General features: G+C 40.7%; 1 protein-coding gene across 6 annotated transcripts in view; it reads left to right on the plus strand.

Annotated features, from left to right (window-relative positions):
• The window catches only part of LOC123507218 (whirlin-like), a 123,836-nt gene that overhangs the window by 76,032 nt on the left and 21,378 nt on the right, over positions 1 to 26,426 (plus strand). For 5 of the 6 annotated variants that reach the window (XM_045259922.1, XM_045259920.1, XM_045259924.1 and 2 more), the window contains 11 exons: positions 2,533 to 2,826; positions 14,290 to 14,423; positions 16,133 to 16,321; positions 16,713 to 16,857; positions 17,556 to 17,737; positions 18,399 to 18,540; positions 19,036 to 19,377; positions 19,614 to 19,823; positions 22,068 to 22,673; positions 23,941 to 24,033; positions 24,695 to 25,132. In XM_045259922.1, the coding sequence (XP_045115857.1) occupies positions 2,569 to 2,826; positions 14,290 to 14,423; positions 16,133 to 16,321; positions 16,713 to 16,857; positions 17,556 to 17,737; positions 18,399 to 18,540; positions 19,036 to 19,377; positions 19,614 to 19,823; positions 22,068 to 22,673; positions 23,941 to 24,033; positions 24,695 to 25,132 (2,739 nt within the window). In that variant the 5' untranslated portion in view covers positions 2,533 to 2,568. The remainder of the gene's footprint in view (positions 1 to 2,532; positions 2,827 to 14,289; positions 14,424 to 16,132; positions 16,322 to 16,712; positions 16,858 to 17,555; positions 17,738 to 18,398; positions 18,541 to 19,035; positions 19,378 to 19,613; positions 19,824 to 22,067; positions 22,674 to 23,940; positions 24,034 to 24,694; positions 25,133 to 26,426) is intronic. The other variant, XM_045259925.1, reaches the window with a different exon arrangement.

Raw genomic sequence — 26,426 nt, forward strand, 5'->3', positions numbered from 1 at the left:
CTATTACTACTACTATTATTACTATTACTACTACTACTACTACTACTACTACTAATAATAATAATAATAATAATAATAATAATAATAATAATAAATAATAATAATAACAATAATTATAGTAGTAGTAGTAGTAGAAAGTAGTAAGTACAGTAGTAGTAGTAGTAGTAGTAGTAGTAGTAGTAGTAGTAGTAGTAGGTGGTGGTGGTGGTGGTGGTGGTGGTGGTGGTGGTAGTAGTAGTAGTAGTAGTAGTAGTAGTAGTAGTAGTAGTAGTAGTAGTAGTAGTAGCAGCATGAGTAGATAAAACAATACTATCCACCTCTATCAATGACTTCTATTACTACTGTTTCTACTACTGCTGCTGCTACTACTATTACTACTACTTCTACTACTACTACTACTACTACTACTACTACTACTACTACTACTACTACTACTACCACCCCTCGTTTCATCCTCCAACCTTCACTTTTGACAAGAGGACATAATCATTCACGCTATACGCCGCCTCCTCCTCCTCCTCCTCCTCCTCCTCCTCCTCCTTATGTTTCTCCTCTTCTCACTTTTTTTCTTCTTCCTTTTCCTCTTCCTGTTCTTACAAATCATTTTTACTACAACCTTTAAAACATATATATTGAAGAAGGAAGAGGAGGAGGAGGAGGAGGAGGAGGAGGAGGAGGAGGAGGAGGAGGAGGAGATGGTGTAATCCGATCTTGTTATTTTCATCATCGGTTTTTCTCCTTTTATCCTTATTCTTCATTCGTCATTGTGTTTCCTGTTATTCAGTTTCGTATATTCCCTCTTTTTTTTTTGTTATTTTCTTATTTCATTGTCCTTTATTGCGTTTCTTTTCCCCTTATATCTAGGAGGAGGAGGAGGAGGAGGAGGAGGAGGAGGAGGAGGAGGAGGAGGAGGAGGAGGAGGAGGAGGAGGAGGGCGGAACGTAAACATCCTCTTGTGTGTGGGTGTGCGTGCGTGTGTTTCCTTCCTCTCTCCTTCATCAAACACACACACACACACACACACACACACACACACACACACACACACACACACACACACACACACACACACACACACACAGTCACAAACAAAAAAATAAGTTGAAAAAACATTTATTCTTTCTTCCCTCCATCTCTCCTCTTCCTCCTCTCCTCTCTCCCTCACTTCCTTCCCTCTTTTTCTCCTCTCTTCATCCCAGCAGTCCTTCTTTTGCTCCTCCCTGCATCCTATTCTCCTCCTCCTCCTCCTCCTCCTCCTCCTCCTCCTCCTCCTCCTCCTCCTCCTCCTCCTCCTTCCTTCCTTCCTTCCTTCTCGTGTGACTGTAGAAGGGAGAAGGAAGATGATAGGGATGGAGAAAGGGGAGAGGAAGAAGAGGACGGAGAAGAGAAGAGGAACTGGAGTGGTTGATGACGATGATGATGATGATGATGGTGACGATTTTTTTTTTTTTTTTTTTTTTTTCTGGCCTGATCTTTTTTTTCTCAATTTTTTTAATCTTTATTTCGTCCTCCAACATTTCTTTTCTTTAGTTTTACGTACGTTTGTTTGCCTTGCCTAACGTTCTTTCTTTCCAACGTTTTTTCTTTACCATTATCTTTATCCATTACTATTTTCCCAACAAAATTCAGTTTCTTGTATTTCTCAACGTTTTTTCTCCCCTTTCAACATGTCAATTTTGTTTTTCCATTAACGATTTTTTTTCTTTCCCTCACTATTTCTTTTAGTTTCCTTCGACGTTATTTTTCTCCCCCCACAAAGTTTATTTCACATTCCCCTAAACGTGTCGGGTCATGTTAGCGCCCCAGCCATGACCCGCGATACATGTTTTTGCTGCTGGGAACTACCTCTTGTGTTAAATAACCCCTGACCTGTGACTGTATTGACTGCTAAAGCCATACTGTGACCTCTATTGCAATGGTTAACAATCGTGACCTTTGCTTCCTGAGGGTATTATTAGAGACGGTGACTTCTTCATTGTATCCCAGAGATGGTGTGACCTGTCTTCATATTAATACTGCTGTGACCTGCTCGATGATAGCTCAGTGGCCTGTGTTAAGAAACGCTTTTGCTTTCTTACCACTAAGGGAGCTGGGTTCCCAAGAGTGTTTTTTTTTTTTTCTATAGGTGATATTGTAAAAATCTCGTTAATCTATTAAAAGAAACAAAAACACGTTTAAAAATAGTGTAATTTCATTAGTTGGGTTCTCGTTTTTTTTTTTTTCTTTTATATATAGTTAATATGTAGTGAAGAAATCTGGTTAATCAGTCACTAGAACTCTAAAAATACCATTAAGAATACGTGTAATTTCGTCAGCTGGATCTCAAGAGTGTTTTTGTACTTAATAGTGTCAAAATCTTGTTAATCTGTCATTAGAACTATAAAAACCAGCCTTAAGAAGGAAATAAAAAATAAAGAGTGACCAACTGACTCTTTCACCCTCTCACTAACAATCTCCTTCTGTCCCTTCCAGCTAGACTGTCAGGTCAGCCTTCTAAGGCCACAAACTGACCCCTCCTTGTATCCCTTGCAGATGGTGTGACCCAAGTGCCGCACAAATTAGGGAGACATGCGTGACGGGGGACCTACAGCCGCGGCGCCCTTGGAGGCAGCCCACGGCCCGCCCTTTAGACCCAAGACCCCGTTGGGCTCCACCTCCTCATGCTCCTCCAGCGTGGCGGGAGGCGGGCGCGTGCGAGCAGTGAGGATGGTACGGCGGAAGGGCGAGACGTACGGATTCAGTCTAAGGGGCGGCAAGGAACATGGCACTGGCTTCTTCATCTCCCACGTTGAGCCTGGATCCGAAGCCTTCCTGCAGGGCCTGAGGGTGAGTACTGCTGCAGGAGGAGGAGGAGGAAGAGGTTTTAGCGTGATAGATTTTGACAGGTAAGATAGATGGTTTCCTGAAGTGTCTTAGTACGTGTCTGAAGGAAAAAGGAAGAGAAATAAGACCAGCAAGAGGAGGAGGATTAGGTGGTGGTGAAAGAGGTTTTACTGAGATAGATTTTGACAGCTATGATAAATCGTTTCCAGAAGGGCCTTAGAATGTGCCTGAAGGAGGAGGAAGAGGAGCTAGGAAAAGGAGGAGGAGGAGGAGGACGCATGAGGTATATTTCATAAAGTGTACATGATTATTTGAAGAATGTGAAAGACAGTGAATGAAAAAGAGAAGACTAATGAATAAAAGAAATAGAAGAGAAGCCAAAGGAAATTTAAAGACTAAAAGTGAAGAATGGGGAAGTGAAGAAAATGAATGAGCAAAAATTGAGAAGAACAAGAACAAGAAGAAGAAGAAGAAGAAGAAGAAGAAGAAGAAGACAAGGGAAAGAAGGAACATTGATGAAAAGGGAAGTGAAGAAAGGAAGAAGAAAAACAAGAAAAGGAAGAAGAGGATGTATCTTAAGGGAGGGAAGGAATGGAGGCTGAGGGAGAGAGAAGGGAAAGGAGAAGGGGAGGAAAGAGGAAGGAGGTCAGACAAGAGGCAAGGGAGAATACCTGAAGAGTGAAAGGGAGAGGAGAGGCGTGATTTGCCGCCCCTCCTCCTCCTCCTCCTCCTCCTCCTCCTCCTCCTCCTCCTCCTCCTCCTCTAAAGATCTCAAGCCGAGCAAACACTGCACAGAAGCAGTAAAGAATGCAAATAAATTAGTTGGGTTCATTGGAAGAACCTTTGAATTTAAATCAGAAAAAGTTATCCTTACTTTATATAACTCATTGGTGCGTCCTCAGCTTGAATACTGTGTGCAGTTCTGGTCACCATATTACAGAAAAGACATTGAAAAACTGGAAAGGATCCAGCGTAGAGTGACCAAGATGATTCCGAGATTGAGAAACAAGCCGTATGAGGAACGACTGGAAGCATTAAATTTATTCAGCTTAACAAAGCGCAGGATAAGAGGAGACCTAATCGAAGTTTTCAAAATTTTTCAGGGATACAACAACCTTGATGTCAATAAATATTTTACTATTGATCATTCCACCATAACAAGGAATAATGGATTTAAAATTACACCAAAACGCTTTAAAACCCACGAGGCAAAGCACTTTTTCTTTAATAGAATAGTTAACATTTGGAATAAGCTTCCTTCAGAAATAGTAAACAGTACTTCCATTGCATCATTCAAAAACAAAATTGATAAATATTTAAAGAATAACCCCAACAAGCTCTCTTCTTGTCTGAATAATTAAACATGATACTATATTAACTTTCTTATAGATAGATATGTAGAGTTCACCGTAGGGTGAATAATAGAATCTCCTTTCATCCTTTCCTGTGAAAATTCCATGTCAGTTTTTTCCATACTGCATGGTACTTTTCCAAGCTATTTTCCATGCCAGCGAAAGCTGGAGGGAGTGGTGGGTAGGGAGGAGCCTTCTCCTGTACTGTCCTGTCTCTCTTATCTGTAGCCAGTTAGAAGTAGTTACCAAACAGCCTCGAAAGGACCAACAGGTCTGTTGCTGTTTGGCTTTCCTTTGTATTCCTTTGTATTCCTCCTCCTCCTCCTCCTCTCAGTGCGCTATGGAGTTTTTTTCCCTCCAAACTTCTTCACGTAACAAAGATTTTTCTACTTTTATTTCTCCTACTTTTTATTCACCATCCTTCTCTTCTTCTTCTTCTTCTTCTTCTTCTTCTTCTTTCTCTTCTTCCTCCTCTTATTATTATTATTATTATTATTCAGCAAGAGATAAAAACCTCCTATCTTCATCCTTTTTGTTTTCTTCTGATAATTTTCCTTTCCACACTTTTTTTCTTATTTTGAAGTTCCGAAGAATGAATTTTCACGTCAGTTTTCTTTTCTTAATCATTTTCAATAACGTTTTCTTTTTTTCATTAAAGTAAATATGTAAACAACGAGAGAGAGAGAGAGAGAGAGAGAGAGAGAGAGAGAGAGAGAGAGAGAGAGAGAGAGAGAGAGAGAGAGAGATTTAAAGAAGAGACATTGAAGATCAAAGAAAGAAAAAAGAAAGACAAAGAAAGATAGGAGATAAAAGAAGTCGTGATGATACACAAAAAAAGGAAAAGATGAATGAAAGTAATGTTACTTTTCCTCCCTGCCCTTTTCCTCTCTTCCTCTCCCCCTCCTCCATTCCCACCATCATCTCCACCTCCTATCCCTCTCCTTTCCCTCTCCTTTCTCTTCTCCCATCTACTTTCGACCTCCTATGCTCTCATCTCTCCTCCTCCTCCTCCTCCTCCTCCTCCTCCTCCTCCTCCTCCTCCTCCTCCTCCTCCTCCTCCTCCTCCTCTTTACCCTCATCCTTCCTCTCTATTATGATTCTCCCTCTCACTACCTCCTGACTCTATCTCCTTTCAACTCCTCCTCCTCCTCCTCCTCCTCCTCCTCCTCATTACCTTGACCTGTCGACATATCAGGAGCACGTGACACACACACACACACACACACACACACACACACACACACACACACACACACACACACACACGATCGCTGTAATATAATAGTCACGCTTCCCGTTTGATCTACGCTGGTATAAAGAGAATAAGTAAAAGAATAAATAGGTTGATAAAGAAGATGCAAGAAATACAAAAAACGATGGTAACTTTTGCGGGAGAATCAACAATGAAAATAACAATAAAAAATAACAGTAATAGTAATGCCAAAAAAAAAAATAGAAAAGAGAGAGAATTGCGTTAGATGTAATAGTAATAGAAATACGTAAATAAAAAAGCGAATACAATAGTAATAGTTGCCACGGATTATTATTTTGTAGAATTGAAATTACTATGTCGTATTGTCCCCACGCTTGTCTGTCACGAGGAGGAGGAGGAGGAGGAGGAGGAGGAGGAGGAGGAGGAGGAGGAGGAGGAGGAGGAGGAGGAGGAGGAGGAGGAGGAGGAGGAGAACACGTGGAGTCTGAACACACTGACACTAATTCAAGGTTGTCGGAAGTTACCGTGTGAGTGTGTGTGTGTGTGTGTGTGTGTGTGTGTGTGTGTGTGTGTGTGTGTGTGTGTGTGTGTGTGTGTGTGTGTGTGGGTGGGAAGGTGGTAGGGAGGAAATGATTGCATGTGTGTATGTGTGTCTTGAGAGAGAGAGAGAGAGAGAGAGAGAGAGAGAGAGAGAGAGAGAGAGAGAGAGAGAGAGAGAGAGAGAGAGAGAGAGAGAGAGAGAGAGAGAGAGAGAGAGAGAGATTCATTGGTAATTCCGTAGAGCACTAATTAGAAAGGAAATCGTTCGTGTGTTCGTGTGTGTGTGTGTGTGTGTGTGTGTGTGTGTGTGTGTGTGTGTGTGTGTGTGTGTGTGTGTGTGTGTGTGTGTGTGTGTGTGTGTATGGAAAAACCGTCACGTATACACACGGAAGTTAAACGGGGCAGCTCCATCACCTTATTTAATCACCACCACCACCACCACCACCATTCCTAATCAACATCACTACTATGACCACAATAACGATCTTTTCCTTATCCTCCACCACCACCATCACCACCACCACCACCTCCTCCTCCTCCTCCTCCTCCTCCTCCTCCTCCTCCTCCTCCTCCTCCTCCTGTACTGTCCTGTCTCTCTTCCCTGTAGCTAGTTAGAGGCAGTACCAAGCAGCCTTGAAAGGAGTAAAAGGTTTGTTGCTGTTTAGCTTACCTTTGTATTCCTCCTTCACCTCCTCTTCCTCCTCCTTCTTCTTCGTCTTCTTCTTCTTCTTCTTCTTCTTCTTTTCTTCTTCTCTCCATTCTCCTCCTCCTTCTTCTTCTTCTTCTCCTCCTCCTCCTTCTCCTCCTCCTCCTCCTTCTTCTTCTTCTTCTTCTTCTTCTTCTTCTCTCTTATCTCCTCCTCCTCCTCCTCCTCCTCCTCCTCCTCCTCCTCCTCCTCCTCCTCCATTTCCTACGCAACAGACACAGGAATCCGAAGTGAAAGTGAATGAAACGCAGGAAACTCCAACGCAGAGAGAGAGAGAGAGAGAGAGAGAGAGAGAGAGAGAGAGAGAGAGAGAGAGAGAGAGAGAGAGAGAGAGAGAGAGAGAGAGAGAGAGAGAGAGAGAGAGAGAGAGAGAGTATACACGCAAGGACCTACGTGATTTGCTTTTTTTTTTCCTCGAAACACGTTTATGGAAGAGGGGGGGCAGGAGGAGGAGGAGGAGGAGGAGGAGGAGGAGGAGGAGGAGGAGGAGGAGGAGGAGGAGGAGGAGGAGGAGGAGGAGGAGGAGGAGGGGAGGAGGAGGAATCACCAGCGGCAATAGCTTTCGAAGGACAGAAAGGACACGGAGAAGAGTAAAAAAAGGGAGAGAGAGAGAGAGAGAGAGAGAGAGAGAGAGAGAGAGAGAGAGAGAGAGAGAGAGAGAGAGAGAGAGAGAGAGAGTACTTCCCCATTCCCCACAGCAAAAGAAATCAAACAAAAAAAAAAACTTAGTATAGTAGTAGCTGCAGTAGTAGTAGTAGTAGTAGTAGTAGTAGTAGTAGTAGTAGTAGTAGTAGTAGTAGTAGTAGTAGTACTATAATCATAGTATCACCACTATCATCACCATCACCACCACCATCGTTATCCACATCATGCACCAGAACAACCACAATCCACACGCCACGAGGAAGAGGAGGAGGAGGAGGAGGAGGAGGAGGAAAAGCCGCAGGTCACGTGTTCATCACCGTCACCATTCATCATCTCACAATGGAGTTTTTACTGTTCATCTGTATCATTTTTTTGTGTATGTGCGTGTCAATATATTTTTTTTTAAGTCACAAAAATGAAGTACAAAAAAAATGTCTCGCTTTCACTTGGTCGTTGAGTGTGTGTGTGTGTGTGTGTGTGTGTGTGTGTGTGTGTGTGTGTGTGTGTGTGTGTGTGTGTGTGTGTGTGCGCTTATTTAATAGATTTCCTTAAAGAGTTTCGATATATTCCATAGATGATAATAATGACTGATAACAATAATAATGATAAAAATAGTAGTAGTAATAATAAAAATAATAATAATAATAATAATAATAATAATAATAATAATAATAATAATAACAACAATGCTTAGATTATACACACTAACTCTAATGACATAACAAACACCGAAAAATAGGAAATAAAACATACATACATACATACAAACAGACATACATACAGACATCGCGGCACGTACTATGTATACATCAAACTTATAGCAAAGAACAATGGAAGATTTCTGCATTATTAGTGTAATTTTGGTGTAATTGATGGGAGTAATTTGGTGCAAAAATGTATGTAGGTGATGGGGGAGAAAGGAGGAGGAGGAGGAGGAGGAGGAGGAGGAGGAGGAGGAGGAGGAGGAGGAGAAAGGAAATAAAAAATAAGAGAAATTTGGCGATGATGAAAAAGAAAGCTGCTGAAAATTAGTGATGGTAATGATTAAGGAAGGAGGAGAAAATATAATAATGAAAAAGACTCAAATGAAAACTAGAAGAAAACCAAAAGAAACAAGAAGAAAATAATACACACAATAAATAAATAAGTAAATAAATGAATGATATAATTAAGCCATAAAAATACACAAATAATAAACTGAAAAAATAAAACAATACAAAAACACATTAAAATCAATAAAAAAATACCCACAAGCCACAATGAAAAACACAAACACACACTACCATCTTGACTCAGGGACCAGCAAGAGATAGGTGGCCCAATTACCACACACACTCACCTGGGCACCATTTGCTGAGTATCCCCTTAAATGTCGCCATAAAGAAAAGAAAACGTGAGATCGCTTCGCTGGAGGGGGAGGAGGGAAGAGGGAAGGGATGTAGCATGGGGTGGAGGAAAGGAGAGCATTGGTAAGACTGTGGAACGATTTGGAGGAAAGAGGAATAGTGGAGGAACATTGGGTAAACAGAGAGGAGGGAAGTGATAGAGTTTTGGAGAAATGGAGGGATGGAGAGAAGGAGAAGAAAAGTGGAAGGACATTGCCATAAGAGAATGGAGGAATGTGGAATAGTTAGAAGAGAAGAAAAGTGGAGGGAAAGAGAGGAGGGAGGTGGATATGGAGGAAAGGAAGAAATTGGAAAAAAAAAGTTAATGAACATTGACAAAAGAAAAGAATAGAGGAAAAAGAGCAAAGAGGAGAAAAGTGGAGGAACATTGCCAGAACAGTTGAGAGATGGAAGGATTAGAAAAATAATGGCCAAAAAGGCAGGAGACAATGGTTAGGAATAAAGATTGCGGAAGATAAAAATATTATAAAAAAAAAAAGTGAGGGAGGAACGTGACCAAAATAATGACCAAAATAAAGAGTTTAGTGGCGACAAATAAGGAATGAGAATGTAAGAGTTCGTAGCAGGTCCGGCATCTCGGCGAGCCTGTTTGTTTTACTCGTTTTAGTTGCCCTTGGCCAGATTTCCTCTTACAGAAAAAAAAGGTGAAGATTATGGACTAGAGTTCAATAGGAGGTGGCATGGAGGGGGAAGGGAGTGTTAATAGCAAAGACAAGGTGAGGGAGGGTAGTTAGTAATCGTGATTAACTCATTTACTATTGTTTGGCATGTTTCCTTAACCACAAACCACCCTCAGTGTCATAATAATAATGATGATGATGATGATGATGATGATGATGATGATGATGATAATAACAATAATAATTCATGTTTTATTTACCAAGAAAGTCACGTGATAACCCCCAAAATAACAAAACGATTAGGGAAATCAGTCTATCCTTCAGCCAACACGAAGCAAAACACACCTAAGTCTCCTCACTGCAAACAAACCGAACACAACATAACTCAACCAAACGCAACATAACTCAACCAAACACAACATAACTCAACCAAACACAACATAACTCAACCAAACACAACATAATACAACCAAACACAACATAACTCAACCAAACACAACATAATACAACCAAACACAACATAACTCAACCAAACACAACATAACACGACATGAAAGACCAATATTCTGAAACGCTTCCGGCACACAGCAACTATATAGAGGCTCTAGCTGAAGTTACACAGGTTTTCAAAGATATTATGTTTCTAGCGGCAGATTAACAACATTTATTCATTATTAATGAGAGAAAGACTTTTAAGAGCTGATCATTTCAGTGGCCTTGGAAAATAGCCACGGTGAGAAAGAGCACAGTGTTTGAATACAAATGTCCCCACGCTGACGTAACACCGCCGCCTTTGCGTCACTCACTACGTTATTCTGTGTCACCCTGTCCCTGGTGGCGTCACTTACACAACCAGACAGTAACTAGTTCTAGAATACATATGTTCTGATGTATCTACTAATGTTTATAACCGCTTAAAGCCTGTTAAGAGTTTTGAACCAGTTTCGTTTCGTTCATGAGTATTTGTCAGATATACGTATGAATCACAACTCACAGGGCCGTTTCTAGCTATAGGCGGACAAGGCGATTGTTTAGGGCCCTCAAGCCACCAGGGAGCCCCCTGGGTAGCTTGGAAAATTTAAATTCCTAAGTTACCCAGGGGCTCCGACGAAAAATTGAAATCTAGGGCCCCCCCCAACATCATCTTGCCTAGGGCACCCACAAAGCTAAAAACGGCCCTGACAACTCACGAGGTGATTAAAATACATACTCATTAACACTTTACAAGTCTTGCAAACTACATTTTCTACAAATTAACTAAGCGTAGTAAATGATGTATATCCCTCCATTCATTCAAAGAAATTGTGTGAATCAAATGGAAATATTTAGTTCATCGCCACGGTTCATCCTCGCCGAGTCGCGGTGTTGCCGTCAGCATGATACGACCACGTACTAATATTATTGGTTCCTGCCCACCACTGTCACTTCCTGCATTCCCTAGACACACGTGAACAAGGGCAATGAGTTAATTATCTACTTACCTGACGCCTGGAGCAGCACAAGGCAGTCCTCGCCAGGTAAACACGGTAATTGCCGCCCACACACTTACGCGTCACGTCTCCCACGCCACGGACGTCTGAGGCCAGCGGTATGTAAACCACTCCGGTCAAAACAAACAACTATTTATATTTCCTTTCTGTTATTCTTTTTTGTTTCTTTGTTCAGGTAGTTATTTGACATATTAGTGTACATATAACGTTTATATCAGGTGTGCCATAAAACTTTTCGTTATTTTAGAGTAAGAAAAAAAAGGGGGGCGGGTCCTAAAACAAGTGAAATGTTCATATACTTTTGATGCGTGTAAATATTTCTTTAGATAAACAAATATATTATCCTACACTTTATGTTCTTATTTATTTTGTCATTAAAGTTTTCAGAATGTCATTAGAAAAAAACAAGTAAAAGGTGTTTATTTGTTTTTGTTTTTTTCGTTTGGCATCAGTGGAATTAAGACGCGATCATATACGTGAAGTTATAACACCTTTTGCGTATTACCTTGTTATTGACGCACTAGGCAGCAATATAAAACACATTCAAAATACACTGAGTACCTCCATAAAAGCACTTAAAAGAACAACCATCTCTTTTCACCTTAATTTCCCGTGCTAGTTTAATCAAATCACTTCCTTCCTCAAACGTGTACAAGTTAATTTGCGTTTTGCCATCATTCCTTTTCATTCCTTTACGTATAATACACAATGGCCGACTGAATGTTAGCGACCATATTTTAGCCTTGGCCTCCCTTTGCTTCACCTCCAGCCCTTGAGCACCAAATTACAGGGAATCATGACCTATATACACATACAATAAAAATCAATGGAAACAAGAGGGATAGAACTGGCCTTGTGTGTGTGTGTGAGAGAGAGAGAGAGAGAGAGCATGATTTTAAGCTTTCTCCCTCCCCACTATCAGTTTTCAGAAGCATTATAGTACAGAAACATGTAATTTAGCTTATAATAACATGTTGTTGGAATGATCACCTCTGCTTCCTCTTAGTTTCTTTCAGGCTTGAGTCATGTTAGTATATATTTACTTCTCTTGTTTTGCTCATTTTATTTATTTATTTTTCCAACTTCAACGAAAAAAATGTATAGATGAAAATAACGTATTCTTATTTACCTTCAGACAATGTGTGTAACTAATAAAGGTATACAGACAGATAGATAGGGGGATAGATAGATAGATAGACAGATAGACAGATAGGTAGATGAATAGATAGATGATAGATTAACAGATGGATAGATAGAAAAAAATGAGACAACAAAAGCCAATCCTAGCCTTAACCTGACCATTCCTTAACTCGCCAGTGAAAACATTCGACCCTTAATTCCCTAAACGAGACTGCCTGCCTTCCTTATTATTATATTGCCCCTGAAACCAGTTCTCAAAGATACACACAAGGCGAGGCTTAACTGCTGCTCCTCGTAAATGATAAGAATGTTTAGATGTTTGTTCGTGCAGGGGGTAAAATGAGATTCGTAAATTGAGATTCCTTCTGATAATAGTTACACTCATTGCCTCAAAACGAATATATCGCAAGGTTCTATTAGTATGGTTTAAGTGTTAGGTATAGATGAAACTGGTGTATGATTTCTAAGGTAGATGACTGTTGTATATTGCTTGCTTGTTGGTTTGTTTAGTTATTCGTCTGTATAGTGTGCCTAAGTGTGGTGATGTGGGAGTAAATGTTTGCTGGATGAGAATGGAAGCAATTTGAAGAGGAGATTAAGAGAAGCTGGTTTTCTTTTCTTTTTTTTAATTCTCTCTCTCTCTCTCTCTCTCTCTCTCTCTCTCTCTCTCTCTCTCTCTCTCTCTCTCTCTCTCTCTCTCTCTCTCTTCTTTTTCTTCTTCATCTCTTTCTTCCTGTCTTCTTCTTCTCTTCCTTCCTTTCTATATTTCTAGCTCTTAATTTTATTTTTTATCTTTTATTTTTTTTCCCATTCATTTATTTACTTCTACAATACTAATTTATCGATCTACTTAATTATCCATCATTCAGTGCATTCTTGTCTATTTTCGCTTTTCTTCTTTCATTTATATTTTTCGTAGTTTCCACGCGGAAGTTCTTTTCAACACACATTATTCATTTCCTGACGAACTCCTGAGAAATGTTGTGGTTGAATTGTAATTATTATGTTTAGTTATGTGTCATTTCCTCAGCTCTCTCTCTCTCTCTCTCTCTCTCTCTCTCTCTCTCTCTCTCTCTCATGTTTTTAACTATTCCTTAATTTCTCACGATTTTTATACCATACTTATCTCTAAGAAGTTTACAAAGTGTTTATTATACTCTCTATACACATATCATATACGTACTTTTCTTTTTAACAACACACACAAAAACTTTCGCCCTACACACACACACACACACACACACACACACACAGCCGTAAACAATAGTTTCTGCACAGACATAACTCATGAAAGCAGTAATAAAAAGACCAGCAGAATGTTAAAGAAGAGGAAGAAGAAGAAGCAGAACAAGAATTGAAGAAGCTTTAACTGGGGGTTATAAAAACTAGCCGCGTTAATTCCTGCTTAGTTATCCTCCATGACTTGCTCTCTCCTATGATAATTACCTCGGTGCTTCTGTCACGTATAATTAGACTGAGGGACATACCGAGGGTGCAGGGAGTGTGAACTGTGAAGGGAAAATGTTGTATGTTGTGTGTTGATCTCTCTCTCTCTCTCTCTCTCTCTCTCTCTCTCTCTCTCTCAATTCATGTGTTTCGTTGTGACTTCATGTTCATATTCAACTATTTTATGTAATGATGTGGATTTCTTTATGAGGTTACATGCATATACAGGTGTTTATGGTTTAATTTTCTCAGTAAATTCCGTAATTTTCCCTCTTCAGCACGCCTTAATTATCACACGTTTCTCAGCAAATATATATATATATATATATATATATATATATATATATATATATATATATATATATATATATATATATATCGTATTCGTGTGTGATTAAGCGTAATTGAATGTAATTTGATGAGATTTAGTTAATTTAATTCTTTCACTTATTAATGTTTTTTTTTCATAATCATCCATATAACTTTCGATCCATCTATCTTTTAATTACTATAGCGTTTTCAGTCTCTATGTAGCCAAGAAAAGATAAAATTAACCCTTTCTTCTATACATCAATTAAAACACTTGTACGTAGGGTACTTGGTCTTTTTATTAGTCACCTACCTCTTATTCCATACTTTTCTCTTTATCATTCATCTTATCTCCTATATCTCGTAATGGTATGCCTAAATTTCATATTCTCTCCATTTCTTTCTTTTAAATAATTTGTTCTATCTCTTACATCCTCTTTGCGTTCTTATTAAACCTTTATTTTCCTTTATGTTGTTAAATGCCTTGCGTAATCATTAAAAGGAAAACACCCTGAGACAACAATTAAAAGATTCAAGTACTTTTTATTTACAATACAGGCGATGTTCCCGGTATTCACCAATCCCTTCTTGTTCTTCAGGCTGGTGATCAAGTGGTCCGCGTGAACAATATGGCGGTGGACCAGGCGGTGCATAGGGAGGTGACGGCCATGGTGCAGAGCAAGGCATCGGTTCTCATGCACATCAGGAGCACCGGCATCATCCCCCTGAAGGAGTAAGTGACGGGGAGGTGGGGATACTGAGGATTGTGGGTGGTTGGGGAGCGGTGAGGGGATGAGGGGTTGTGGGGTTATCGGTGGTGGTTGAGGTGCGGCATTGGGGAAATTCCCTTCATGGCTTCCCGTGTCTTCTCTTCTTCAGCCTTTAACATCTTCATATGAGGTCACTACTTTTTGCTACTCTCTCTCTCTCTCTCTCTCTCTCTCTCTCTCTCTCTCTCTCTCTCTCTCTCTCTCTCTCTTTTGTTGATAATTTAAAGAACTACTCTTCTATTTCCTCCAGCATCAGTCTCTCCCTGATACCGGGAAAAGAGGTATGGAGTCATTTATTATGCTCCTTCAATACCGGGTAGAGGGGAGGGGGTGATAACAGGACGTTGGGAAAATCACCTTAAGGTATCTTCTTCCCACGTGGTTGGAAGCAAAGGTATTTTCCCTTTCTTCTGTTTCCTTCTAGTGACACTTCTCCACCTCTCTTGGTTATGGTAGGTCTCTCTCTCTCTCTCTCTCTCTCTCTCTCTCTCTCTCTCTCTCTCTCTCTCTCTCTCTCTCTCTCTGAACCACCACCTTCCTCTTCTACCTTTACATTGTCACCACATTATCCTTCATGGTCCAGTGGGTCCAGCAAGGCCTCCTCAGTCATTGCCCTGGAGCAGAGATGGGAGTATCCTCTTGTCCTTTGGCTTTCCCGCCAAGGCATGACATGTGACAACCCATCCCCAGACTGCCCTTCAGCTTCCTGGTTATAGTTAGGAAAAATGTCCTTAAGCAACCCCACACCCCCCTAGATTTATGGATGAGGATTTATGTTTTGTACAGGGACTGCCACAAGTAGTCTTGATGGCTTCTTGCAGTGTCCCTTATTTTCTTATGTTCTTATGGTTTTATTCAGTGCTTATCCTATGCTGCTGAAAATCTTAGAATTGACAAATTCCTGGTAATTGAAAGGTTCTTAAAGTTTGGATGACCCTTCACTTCACTTCCTATGACACAGCTTCTACTGGTCACAATGCTTGGAAGGAATGGAAAGCTCTGTAGCATAGCACTCTCAATTGCAGCTTGTGAACAGAGAGGCAACAACCGTTCTCCAAAGTCCCAACAGGGTACCTCCCATCCAAGTAACTTTGGATCCCTTGCTTGGTGACCTCACTCTACCTGCAGGGCTGAGTTCCCCCACCATACTCACCATTCCCAGTCATAACAGACACAAATGTTTCAGTGTTGCTTGCAAACATTACAAATGTAGTCACTGGCATAATTATTATGACTGCCTTACTAGTGCAGCTCCCTACTGTGGCAGTTGTGAAGCACTTGCTGTGTGGCATTGTGCTAGTGTTGGGCTGCTGTGGTGAGAGTGAGAGCAGGGTTGTAGTGTTGCCCATGTGTTGCTCCTCACTGTTGTCATCATGTACGTGACTTCTAGGCATATTAGTCCAGTACTATTTCAGAGGCATAACCAATAACTTTTTGACTGCTAGCTTCTCAATAATCAAAGCTAGTAACTATCAGACAAATAGTAGAGAAAAGACATGTGTATTTGATGAAATACTGTATGTGCTTTGATGCCTTAAATTTGGCTCATAGCAAGATTGTTTGACTGTGCATACAATACTAGTTAACTTTTTCCACCTCCACATCTATTTATATCATCAAAGTTAGTGGTGCAGTGTCCCAGCAGCGGCCATAAACAGCCTTCCTTCCCCAGGCACCGCGGTGATCCCCTTACCTGGCTTGTGGTGGACGATGATGAGGAGCTGTCAGATCACGGTACAGACTCCTACAGTGGCCCATCCATGGAGGCCACACCCCCGCCACACCACCGCACCCACCACCACCCAGCTGGCTATGCACGGGTCTACCTGTCCTGCAGTGGCAAAGTGGGCCTAGGCTGCAGGTAGGTTAGGAATGATTATGTATGACTGACATAATACTTCACCTCATGATAGACTGCATTATTAGTGAAGGATATGTAAAGAGCGAACATGATTACTATGCAGTACTTGCTGGCTAATGAAATGTATCTATATTATAAAAGAACACTTCTAAATGTTTTTGTTATTTTTCATGGAATGCAGAATAAACTTTTATATTTTAAATGTGGAAAAGGTGTCTTGCATAGCAAGTTTATATTGTACAAACATGTTTAGCTTCACAGCCCACTACAGCATAATTTCCACCCCAGTCCTATTTCCTTAGTTCCTGAAGTCTGCATTTAAATATCTTATGAAAATACAGGGGATAACATGGATGCCTAATGTACACTAACTGCTCCCTCCTGTCTGCAGCATCTGTAAGGGCCCCCCAGAGAAGCCAGGCATCTTTGTGCAGAGTGTGAAGGTTGGCGGGGTGGCAAGGAGTGCTGGGCTGCGGCCAGGGGACCAAGTTATTGCCTGCAATGATGTCAGCTTTGCACATCTGGAGTTTGCTGAGGTACAGACATTTCAGATCTCATCACATGGTTCTTAACATGCTCAACAAATCTCTATCCCAAGCTGTTCATGTCTTAAAGTCTTCCTTACCAGACTCTTAATATGATCAAGCATCATATTATAAAACATCTTTATGTCATACCTCCACTATTTTCAGAAAGCTTTATTTAAAGTGGCATTTGTTTTTAATGTTGTTTTTATAATTACAGTGACAGATTACAAGGTTTCTATATTATCAACAAGAAAAACACTCTTGAAAACCCAACTAATTATCTCTGTGGCCTTTGAAAATAGTCATGGTGAGAGAACAGAAGATTTCTGAATATAGTCCCAAGTTTCCTTACTGAGTTGCTATGTGCTGGAGTCTTCAATCCTGGACTGCCTGTGTTTGTCTCCCATTGAGGATGTCTCATGTGCTCAAATACTCCAAAATATATTTGTATACTTATATTGTCCTCATTTATCTATATGCTTGTCTCCCTGTAAAAATATTAATGTGTAGGATGAAGTATCTCCCTTTTCTAGCCTCGCTATGTAATTATCCCTCCTGAAGTCTGTATTCTCAAGCACATACTTCTGTAGGGCTGTGTATGTATTCAAGTCCTCCCACAAAAAATAGGAAGTGTCTCCCTTTCTTAGCCTCACTAAATTCTTACATCTCCAAGCAAGTTTATATTCCCAAGTCCATCTTTTCCCCAGGCTGTGTATGTGCTCAAGTCCTCCCCCCGCCTGGTGCTCGATGTCCTGCATGGTGCTGGGATGGACCTGGTGGCTGGAGAGTCCTCTGGCTACAACTCCTCTGCCTCCTCTGTTGCGGGTGACCAGACACCGCCCTCCTCCTCATCAGACCCTCACGACTCTGACCACAGTGTTGCCAGCAGGTGAGTACCCATGGTTGTTAGAGAAGTAGGGCTGCTTGTTAGCCTATCCCTTGGTAGAACAGCTCATGTTGATGTAATGGCAAAAGTATATTTAGTTTGTTTGTTGGTTAGTTGATGCCAGAAAACCAAAGTTATACTATATGGCAAATACATAACATGAAATATATGTGAGTATAAATTAAAGAAAAATTTTTATGACTTTTAAGAGATATGGGTGCCCTGGTTAGACATATATTTTATATCTATTTTTTACCTCAAAATTTAATTATCTCTGTGTGATTTCAACTTCAGTCTAACCTTATATAGCAGTAAAGAAATGTATCCTGATAGCAGAAAGCAAATGTATCTTGATTAGGTACACCTTAGACCTGTATCCAAACTAACCAAACCTGAGGGTCTTAACCAAAGACAGTCCTGAAGTCAGTATCTGAATAACCTGTTTGACAAAAAATGGAAAATTGGGAAGATGAAGATCTTATAACTTATGCACATAGATAAAGTAAATATAAAATGAAAAATACAGATTAAAAATATATAGAAAATTATCAAAGATACTATCAATCACAAAACCATTAAATGCCCAGTAATACAAAAATTACCAGTACTTTGAGAGGAATGTTGCTGAGTGGTATGTTGTGCTAATAAGCTGTGGTGCTGCCAGACTGAGCGCTGTGAGCCGCCACCTGACCCTGGACCGCTCCCGTGGCTGGCAGGAGATTGAGGACGAGTGGGCCGAGGCTGAGGCAGCAGACAAGAGGAAACAGCTGCAGTTCTCCCAGAAGATACTGAAGACAAGGGCACAGGTAGAGAAACATTAGGGAGCAAGGATAGAGTGTTCTGTGATAGCTTGGGTTGCATTGGATGGGTAGTTGATAGTGAGTGAAGCTTGGGTGTGTGTTTGGTAATGATATCTTATTGGTTGTTGGCAATGGTAATAATGCAACCTAGACTCACTGTTATTATCATTATCATCAACTTCATTAATTAGAATTGTCTGCTTTTTCTGCTTTATGGTTTCCAGGATCATGGCTTACTTTACAAACCTATAGCTATGTAGTTATGATTATTCTAGTCAATTCAAATACAACAGAATCAGATACCAATAACCACACCTAAAGTCTTGTTATTTTTGTTCTGTCTGAAATCCTCATCTCAATATATCAGATCACCATGCACTCACCTTCATAAGAGAGGAGAGAAGGATGGTACATCACAGATTTGAAAAAATAGTATGACACTACATTTAACCTTCAGCAAGCACATCAAAGCAGCAGGCTGACTTTCTGTACCTCAAACAGCGTGATGCCAACCATCGCCTCAGCAACATTGCCAGCAGATCTTTGAGCAGCCTGAGTGCTGCCCTGAGGGAGGAGGAGTACGAAGAGCAGCGAACAGCCTTCAGGGATGCCAAACCTTCCCCAGTCCAGCCAGCCTGCCACCTTCCTTCACACTCGACCCTCAAGTCAACACTCAGGAGCTCCCGGTCCACTGACGACCTCTCTGAAGACACCAGTCACAAAATAGCTCTCCTGACCTCAGCTGACCCTCACGTGAACAATATAGTGGTGACAGGCGGCCCCAAGGATGAAAGGGATGCTGTGTTCCGCCTGGAGCAGCTGTCCTGCACCTCGGCCAGCAGGGTGAGTCTGGGGTGTGTAGGGGAATAGTGAGATTCACCAAGTGCAGATTGGTTCTCAGTCTGTGAAAAGTCAGGTTATCTATTTTTATCATTGATGTCTTGAACCTACGGTATAATACTTCTAGGTTATGTTCTTTGAGACTTGGTTGGTCAGCCTGCAAACCCTCTTCTTGGCAACTCTGAGGAGGATGACAGGGAAGGTGATCCATGACTAACATCCTCTTTTTCTCCTGCCAGACTTCAACACTGAGCAGCGGCACATCTCAGGTGACAGTACGGTCATCTTCTGGTAGTGGTGGCTGTCCCTCACCAGGGAAGGCTCCACCACCACCACCTCCCCAGTCCTCAGAGTACCTGGTGGAGCAGCAGCTGCAGGAGCTGCGACGGGAACAGAAGCGGCTGCAAGAGGAAGCAAGCAGGCTGGCAGAGGAGAGGCGCAGGTTTGAGGTAAATTTTCTGCACCAATTTCTTTCTTGTTCTTCCATCTTACTTTTTATTACTTATCTTGTTTGGCTTTTGCTCACTAACTTTAGCTTTCATTCTAATTTCTGTATAGCAATATCACTGACTTTTTTTTACTAAAATCTGCTTAGAGATGTAGGCTGTGTGCTTTCATACTTGAAGCATTGAAAAGTTGTGTATCAAGCCTTTGCTCTCACTTTTCTAGACAAGTTGTGTGTGTATTGCAACCTGCAGATACTGTGCAGGCATAGTAGTTTTCTATATGTAAACTTCATAAATCTAAGCACATTTATTATCACCCCAAAATTTATTATGTTATCTCATACCTGGTTGTTTACTGTCAGTATAAATTTTTTAAAGGAAATATTGCAATTTATTTTTTACTTGGAAAGATCTGGACTTTCCCTCAGCAACCATGGTATGAGGCAATGATAATGTAGATGTACTATAAATGCACTGCACTCTTGTAGTGATGCAGCTTCCAGGGCTCCACAGTGTGAGTGAGACAAGGTCCCATCCCTCTAATATGTGTCTAGTGGTGACATTTTGATCCTCATGGTTGGAAAATAATATCATTCACTGAGACACAATTGTGATGAGAAGTCAAGCAGTCTTTTGCAGTGATGTCCACTTTTGTTTTGCATTTTTCCTCAATCTTGAATACTTACTTTGATCTGGTAGTCAGTCTTTTGTCAGGTTTTAAAGAGAGATTGTCATCAGATCAGGTCTTGAGATTGAGGAAAACACTCAACACACTGAAAATGACTGTAAAAGATTGGTAGATCTACATCTCCAATTGTACTGTAGTAACTATACACGAGGATATTTATTCTTTATAGATTTGATGTTATTTTCTTAACATTGTAACCAAATGAAGTGCTGCTTGACATTGCCATTGGTGTGATGGGGCTTATGTTGTGAGTGTGAGGTGTTTGTGAGAGGGTGTCCTGCATGCCTTGTGTGATCATTATGGAATACTGTATCTGTCAAATGCTGCTGCAAAGGAAAATTATTAATGTGAAGCTTATCTGAGAGTAGGTAATTGGTAAGAAAAAAGGTGAATACTGGCGTCACTGGCTTAATAACAGATAGTTAAGTACTTTCCTACAAGAGAATGAAAGCCATCATGATATTCAGTAAGAGTTGTACACTTCTCATGGCAGACTGGCTAAGGTGCTGTGAGGCAGAGAAGAATGTCACATATATTCATCAGTGAAGTAATTGATGGATTGGCTCCTTTAAGGCTCTTCAGTATAGCATCTTGCATAATAACAAAAAGTTAGAATTCGAAACAAGTCAGGCATTGCTCTGATTTTCCAGGCCATGCATATAAGATTCAAAGTCCTAAAGCTAAAACCTTCAAACCATAAATACTGTAACATCACCTTAATTAATTGTCATTCCACTTCAGAGCAAATAGATCAGTATACTGTGACAAAATTTTCATTAAACATAAGATAGTAAATGATTATTCCTTATCTTTTAGTCTGAGTAGCGTATACCAATTATTTCAATTAATGTAAGAGATAAAGAGTTGCTGATATGCATTTGGCTCATACAGAAAAAAATATGATATAAGTGATATACTGCAGATACATACAAGTCTTTATATGTGGTCATGTATATATATAACATAATTCAGTAGAAACATCCAAAGATAAGACAAAGATATTCCTCCATATAAAAAAAAAGGCCCAATGCTCTCCATAATAGAATGATAAGAGCCTGTACAAATGAATTATCCCATCAATCAAAGGGCAAGGTTGTGTGCAAATCACTGATTACATAACTTCTCAGCTGTCTGTCTAATCACCTCCAAAGTATTTGAGGGTAAGATAAAGTGAGATAAGATAAGAGTAAGTGATAACACTCAATACTACTAAGGTGTGCAGGTTTCATTAATATTTGTGTTGACAGGCACCTCACACCTGTGCCTGGACTGTCTCCACCACCGTTACAGCAGGTGTCTTAGTCAGGCATTATTACTAAAGATTATACCTATTGATTTTGAAAAGAATTTCATCTCAGTGTTCATATCAGCTCCAGAATTCCATATTGATTTTGATAATTACTGTGTTTGATGTTGTCTCTGTGCCAAGTGTGTATGTGTGGTGATATGAAGTGAGAGAAGTGTGGTGATGTGGAGAACCCTGAGATAAGTTGCTCTTACTTGTTGCTGTCTGCACCTCTATTCACTGTGCTGGCCCTGCTGGCTCCTACCCCCGCCAGGAGGAAAAACGGCGAGGAGTAGAAAGAACCCAGAGTGCTCCACTGTCTCCCCTGGTGATCAGCTGCCTGGGTCAGACCCTCCCCCCTGGCTTCCAGTCTCCCCCAAGCCCCACCTCCTCCATTTCTAGTGGCCGCCATACCACCCGGGTACTCATCAAATCTCCACCCCCTCCCCCACCACCTCGCAGAAACACCACAACACTCTCTGCCCAACACAGCCCCTTCCAGTCCAACCAGGTGTCCCCTCCAGCCTCCCCAGCCCACAGCAGCAGCAGCAGCAGTGGCCTGGGGTCTTCCTGTGGCTCGGGTGCTCCCCCCCGCCGCTGCAAGAGCATTGGATCAATCTCTGCCAGTAGTGGTGAGAGTAACGTGTGGGAAGATCCCCCCGTTACTCCCCAGGGCCTGCCACTCGCTGCCAGTCCTATGTACCGCCCCAGCGTGCCACCCCCGACCCCACCAAAGCCCCCTGCACCTCCCAGCACACCTTCCAGTAGCACTAATGGCCCTCCACCCCCACCCCCACCTCCTCCTCCCCCACCCACCTCTTCACTCCAGTATGATTTAGCCGCTGCCATAAATAAAGAGTTGGAGCGTCGCCCTGCACAGGTAAGATTGTCCTCTTGATTTTCTGAATATAAATGTTTCCTCCTTCCAATCAGCCATCCATGTGTATGGGTGGCAAATGCAGGGATGGATGCACTTGACGTACAATCTTAATGTATTAGATGATACACTACAGACTCATCATCCAATTCTAGTTCAGACATTTTTACACAAAGCACTGATTTTCATACATTTAAGTAAGGATCTTAGACAATTATGAGACATCAGTATTTTGTTGTGTTTCATCTTTGTACTCAATATTCATGTTATTTTTTTCTCTATTATTATTATTTTTTTTTTTTTAGTAAATGATTGGATAAGCACACCAAAGATTTCTCCATACAAGTTTCATCTGCATTTTGTGTCAGTGCCAGTATGCAACACTGTTGTTTCACCATTTATGTGTTGCATTATCACTTGAGCTTGGCAATGACTCATTAACTTTATTTTTCTTTTAATGTTATATATCAGTAAGTAAATACTAATAGTTTTTATTATTGTATCCATCACACCAGCTGCCAAAGTTTGTCTGGTTACCTGTTCTTCTCTTAGACATCTTTTATTAATCAAAATTCCCACAACATGATCTGGTGCAGCAGTTTGTTGTTCACCTCTATTTGTTTCTTTTTTTTGTATACTTTGTTTTCTCTCTCACTTCCTCATGAATTCATGACAGCTCTTGAATCTTTATTCCTCTTTCTTTCCATCTTCTTCCTTTATCTGATTGTGAAATTTTTTTATTTATGATTTGGACTTGTGTACCAGGCACTAGGCCAAGTGGGGTGGCTTAGATAAGGTATCCACATGCACACACACAAACACACACACACACACACACACACACACACACACACACACACACACACACACACACACACACACACACACACACACACACACACACACACACACACACACACACACACACATTTCCTCAAAGTTGAATTAAGTCTGTTGGTGTTCCAACAGTTGTTTCTATTAATTTTAGTGCTTTCCTTCAGTCCTAAGTTCTCTGATGTGCTGATAGGTGGTAGATACTAAAGAGATGAGAGGATTGAAGGAAAAATATATAATACTACAATAAAAGTGACAGTGGAAAGTGATTTGCATTTTGATCCAAGTTTGTTTTTTTTTTTTTTTTTTTTTTTTTTTTATATAGTCTTGAATTACACCCACATGCTTCTTTATCTCTAAATCTTCTTCACCCCGTATGATGACAACTCTGTAGCAGCTCACTGTATCTGTGCCATTAACAGTCACACCCTTGCAGGACGTGCAGCGGATTGAAGCAAAACTCGACCAGTTTAAGAAAGACAAACCAAAAAGTGTTCCGGTTGATCCCAAGATGGCTCAGTATGCCAAGGTATGTCTGTCAGCCTCACCCCATCCATTGATAAGATTGTGGCAGTGATGTGTTAAGTACCAGTGACTTGCGGTTTAAAAATTACTTGCGTTCCTTTCACAAACTTTTATTAACTGGAATAAGCCTGATGTTTAATTCTTACTTTTTTTTCTTATATAAATTTCTGTGATGGTGTTTCACATGTAAATCAGGACAGAGAATGTAATTATTTAATTTTTTTAAATTTAAGATTTTTTAATAGAATGCGCCAATAAATTGTGATTCACTAGTAGCATATACAAAACATATATTGATTTTACACATACCTTAGATATTGAATATATAAAGATTTCCAATGAGAAATTCAAATACTAGTGACAGATTTTAGTAAAGTACAATGCTAAGATAGGATTATTAAATAAGTTTATATTTATATTTGAGTTGAAGCACAGAGCTGATGTGAAATATGAATAGAGATTACCTTTGTACTTGAGTTATGAAGAAATTAAACAGTCAGACGGGAGTAGCAACAGTAACACATATAAACTTATCATAAAAGACAAAATCTATATAAACAATGAAAAACCTGAGCAACAAAAAATAAATAGATAAGAAAAATAAGAAAATAACAGCAATAACTAGATGCATATATAGGTTATGTTCATTTTTTCCTTATTTACAGTTAATGGAGGAAATCAAGATAAAGCAGAAGAAAATGCTAACAAAAGACAACACAGGAACGAAAGAAGAAGAGGAGAAAGAGGAGAGAGGGAAGGAGACCACCGTGAAGGAGTCTAGTCCACTGCCTAAAGACCTCTCACCTCCTTCACCTCCCATTGAATTCTCCTCCAAGATAATCAACAGGAGTCAGCTGAGCCAGAACAAAGACAAGGAGGTGAAGCGTGGCAGTGTTAGTGCCTCACCCCTAACAAATGACACCACTGTTACTCCTGCATCAGCTAAGGGCACCACTCCCACTGCCTCTGCCACCAACACTCTAACCAAACCCAAGATCAGTGTCGGTGGTGTGCCCTCCAAGCTTCCTGTCAGTAGAACCAACAGAGCACCAGGAAACCAAGTCACTTCAACCTTATCCAAGTCAGCAGTATTTGAAACACAGGTATCTCGCAATAATCCATCTATACCACCTCCACCTCCACCACCGCCACCGCCACCATCATCCTCCTTCCACCCTGCCTTCGTCCAGTCATCCTCCACCACCTCCACATTCAACACATCACCTTTCCACAGCAGCCCTGTACATAATTCCTTTGGCAAACTGCAAAATGGTGCCCATTTAATCTCTAGTCCACCCCACCCAAGCCCTGCCAAGCCTCCCAAGCCTCCCCAGCCCCCCCTGCCCCTGGGTCCCTGCCAGTCCCTGCTGCCCTGCCCTCCTTGCTGCCCCACCTCCTGTCTGGGACCCCCACCCTGCCTCCTTCCGCTGTGAGTTATGGCTAAGTGTTTTTCCTACATTTTGTGTATTTACCTAGTTGTATTTACCTAGTTGTAGTTTTACAGGGCCTGGGCTTTATGCTCGTGTGGCCCCGTCTTCATATCTACACTTATCCAATTTTTCTTTAAAACTATGTACACTCTTTGCTGACACCACTTCCTCACTCAAACTGTTCCAAGTCTCAACACATCTTTGCGGGAAACTAAATTTTTAACATCTCTCAGACATCTTCCCTTCCTCAGTTTCTTACTATGCGATCTTGTGCTTCTAATGTCATATTCTTCTCTCAGGATTAGTTTCTCATTATCCACTTGATCCATTCCGTTAATCAATTTATAAACTTGTATCAGATCCTCTCTCTCTTCTCTGTTCCAGGTTGGTAGATCCATTACTTTTAGTCTCTCCTCATATGTCATCCCTTTAAATTCTGGAACCATTCTTGTTAGCCATTTTTGTAGTCTCTCCAATTTCCTTATGTGTTTCTTTTTATGGGGGTCCACACAACTCCTGCATATTCCAATCTAGGTCTTATTTTAGTACTTATCAATTTCTTCATCATTTCTTTGTCCATATAGTGAAATGCTAATCCAATATTCCTTAGCAAATTATACGTCTCTCTGAAAATTCTATCAATATGGCTTACCGGTTGATTGTTTTCTTCCATTGTCACTCCCAAGTCCTTTTCCTTTTTACTTTTTCTAGTTCTACTCCATCTCCCATCTTATAGATTCCCACTGGTCGTCTTTCACTTTTTCCCATTTCCATGACATGGCTTTTGTCCACATTGAATTCCATCTCCCATTTTTTACTCCATTTCCAGATCTTGTTTAAGTCTTCCTGTAGTATTTCACAATCCTCTTTTTGTTTAATGACTCTGCACAGTTTCGCATCGTCCGCAAACAGATTTATGTAGCTGTTCACTCCTCTGGCATGTCATTTATATATACGAGAAAAGTAT

The sequence above is a fragment of the Portunus trituberculatus genome, chromosome 21 (genome assembly GCF_017591435.1).
Source record: "Portunus trituberculatus isolate SZX2019 chromosome 21, ASM1759143v1, whole genome shotgun sequence".
In the NCBI taxonomy this organism is placed as follows: Eukaryota; Metazoa; Arthropoda; class Malacostraca; order Decapoda; family Portunidae; genus Portunus; species Portunus trituberculatus.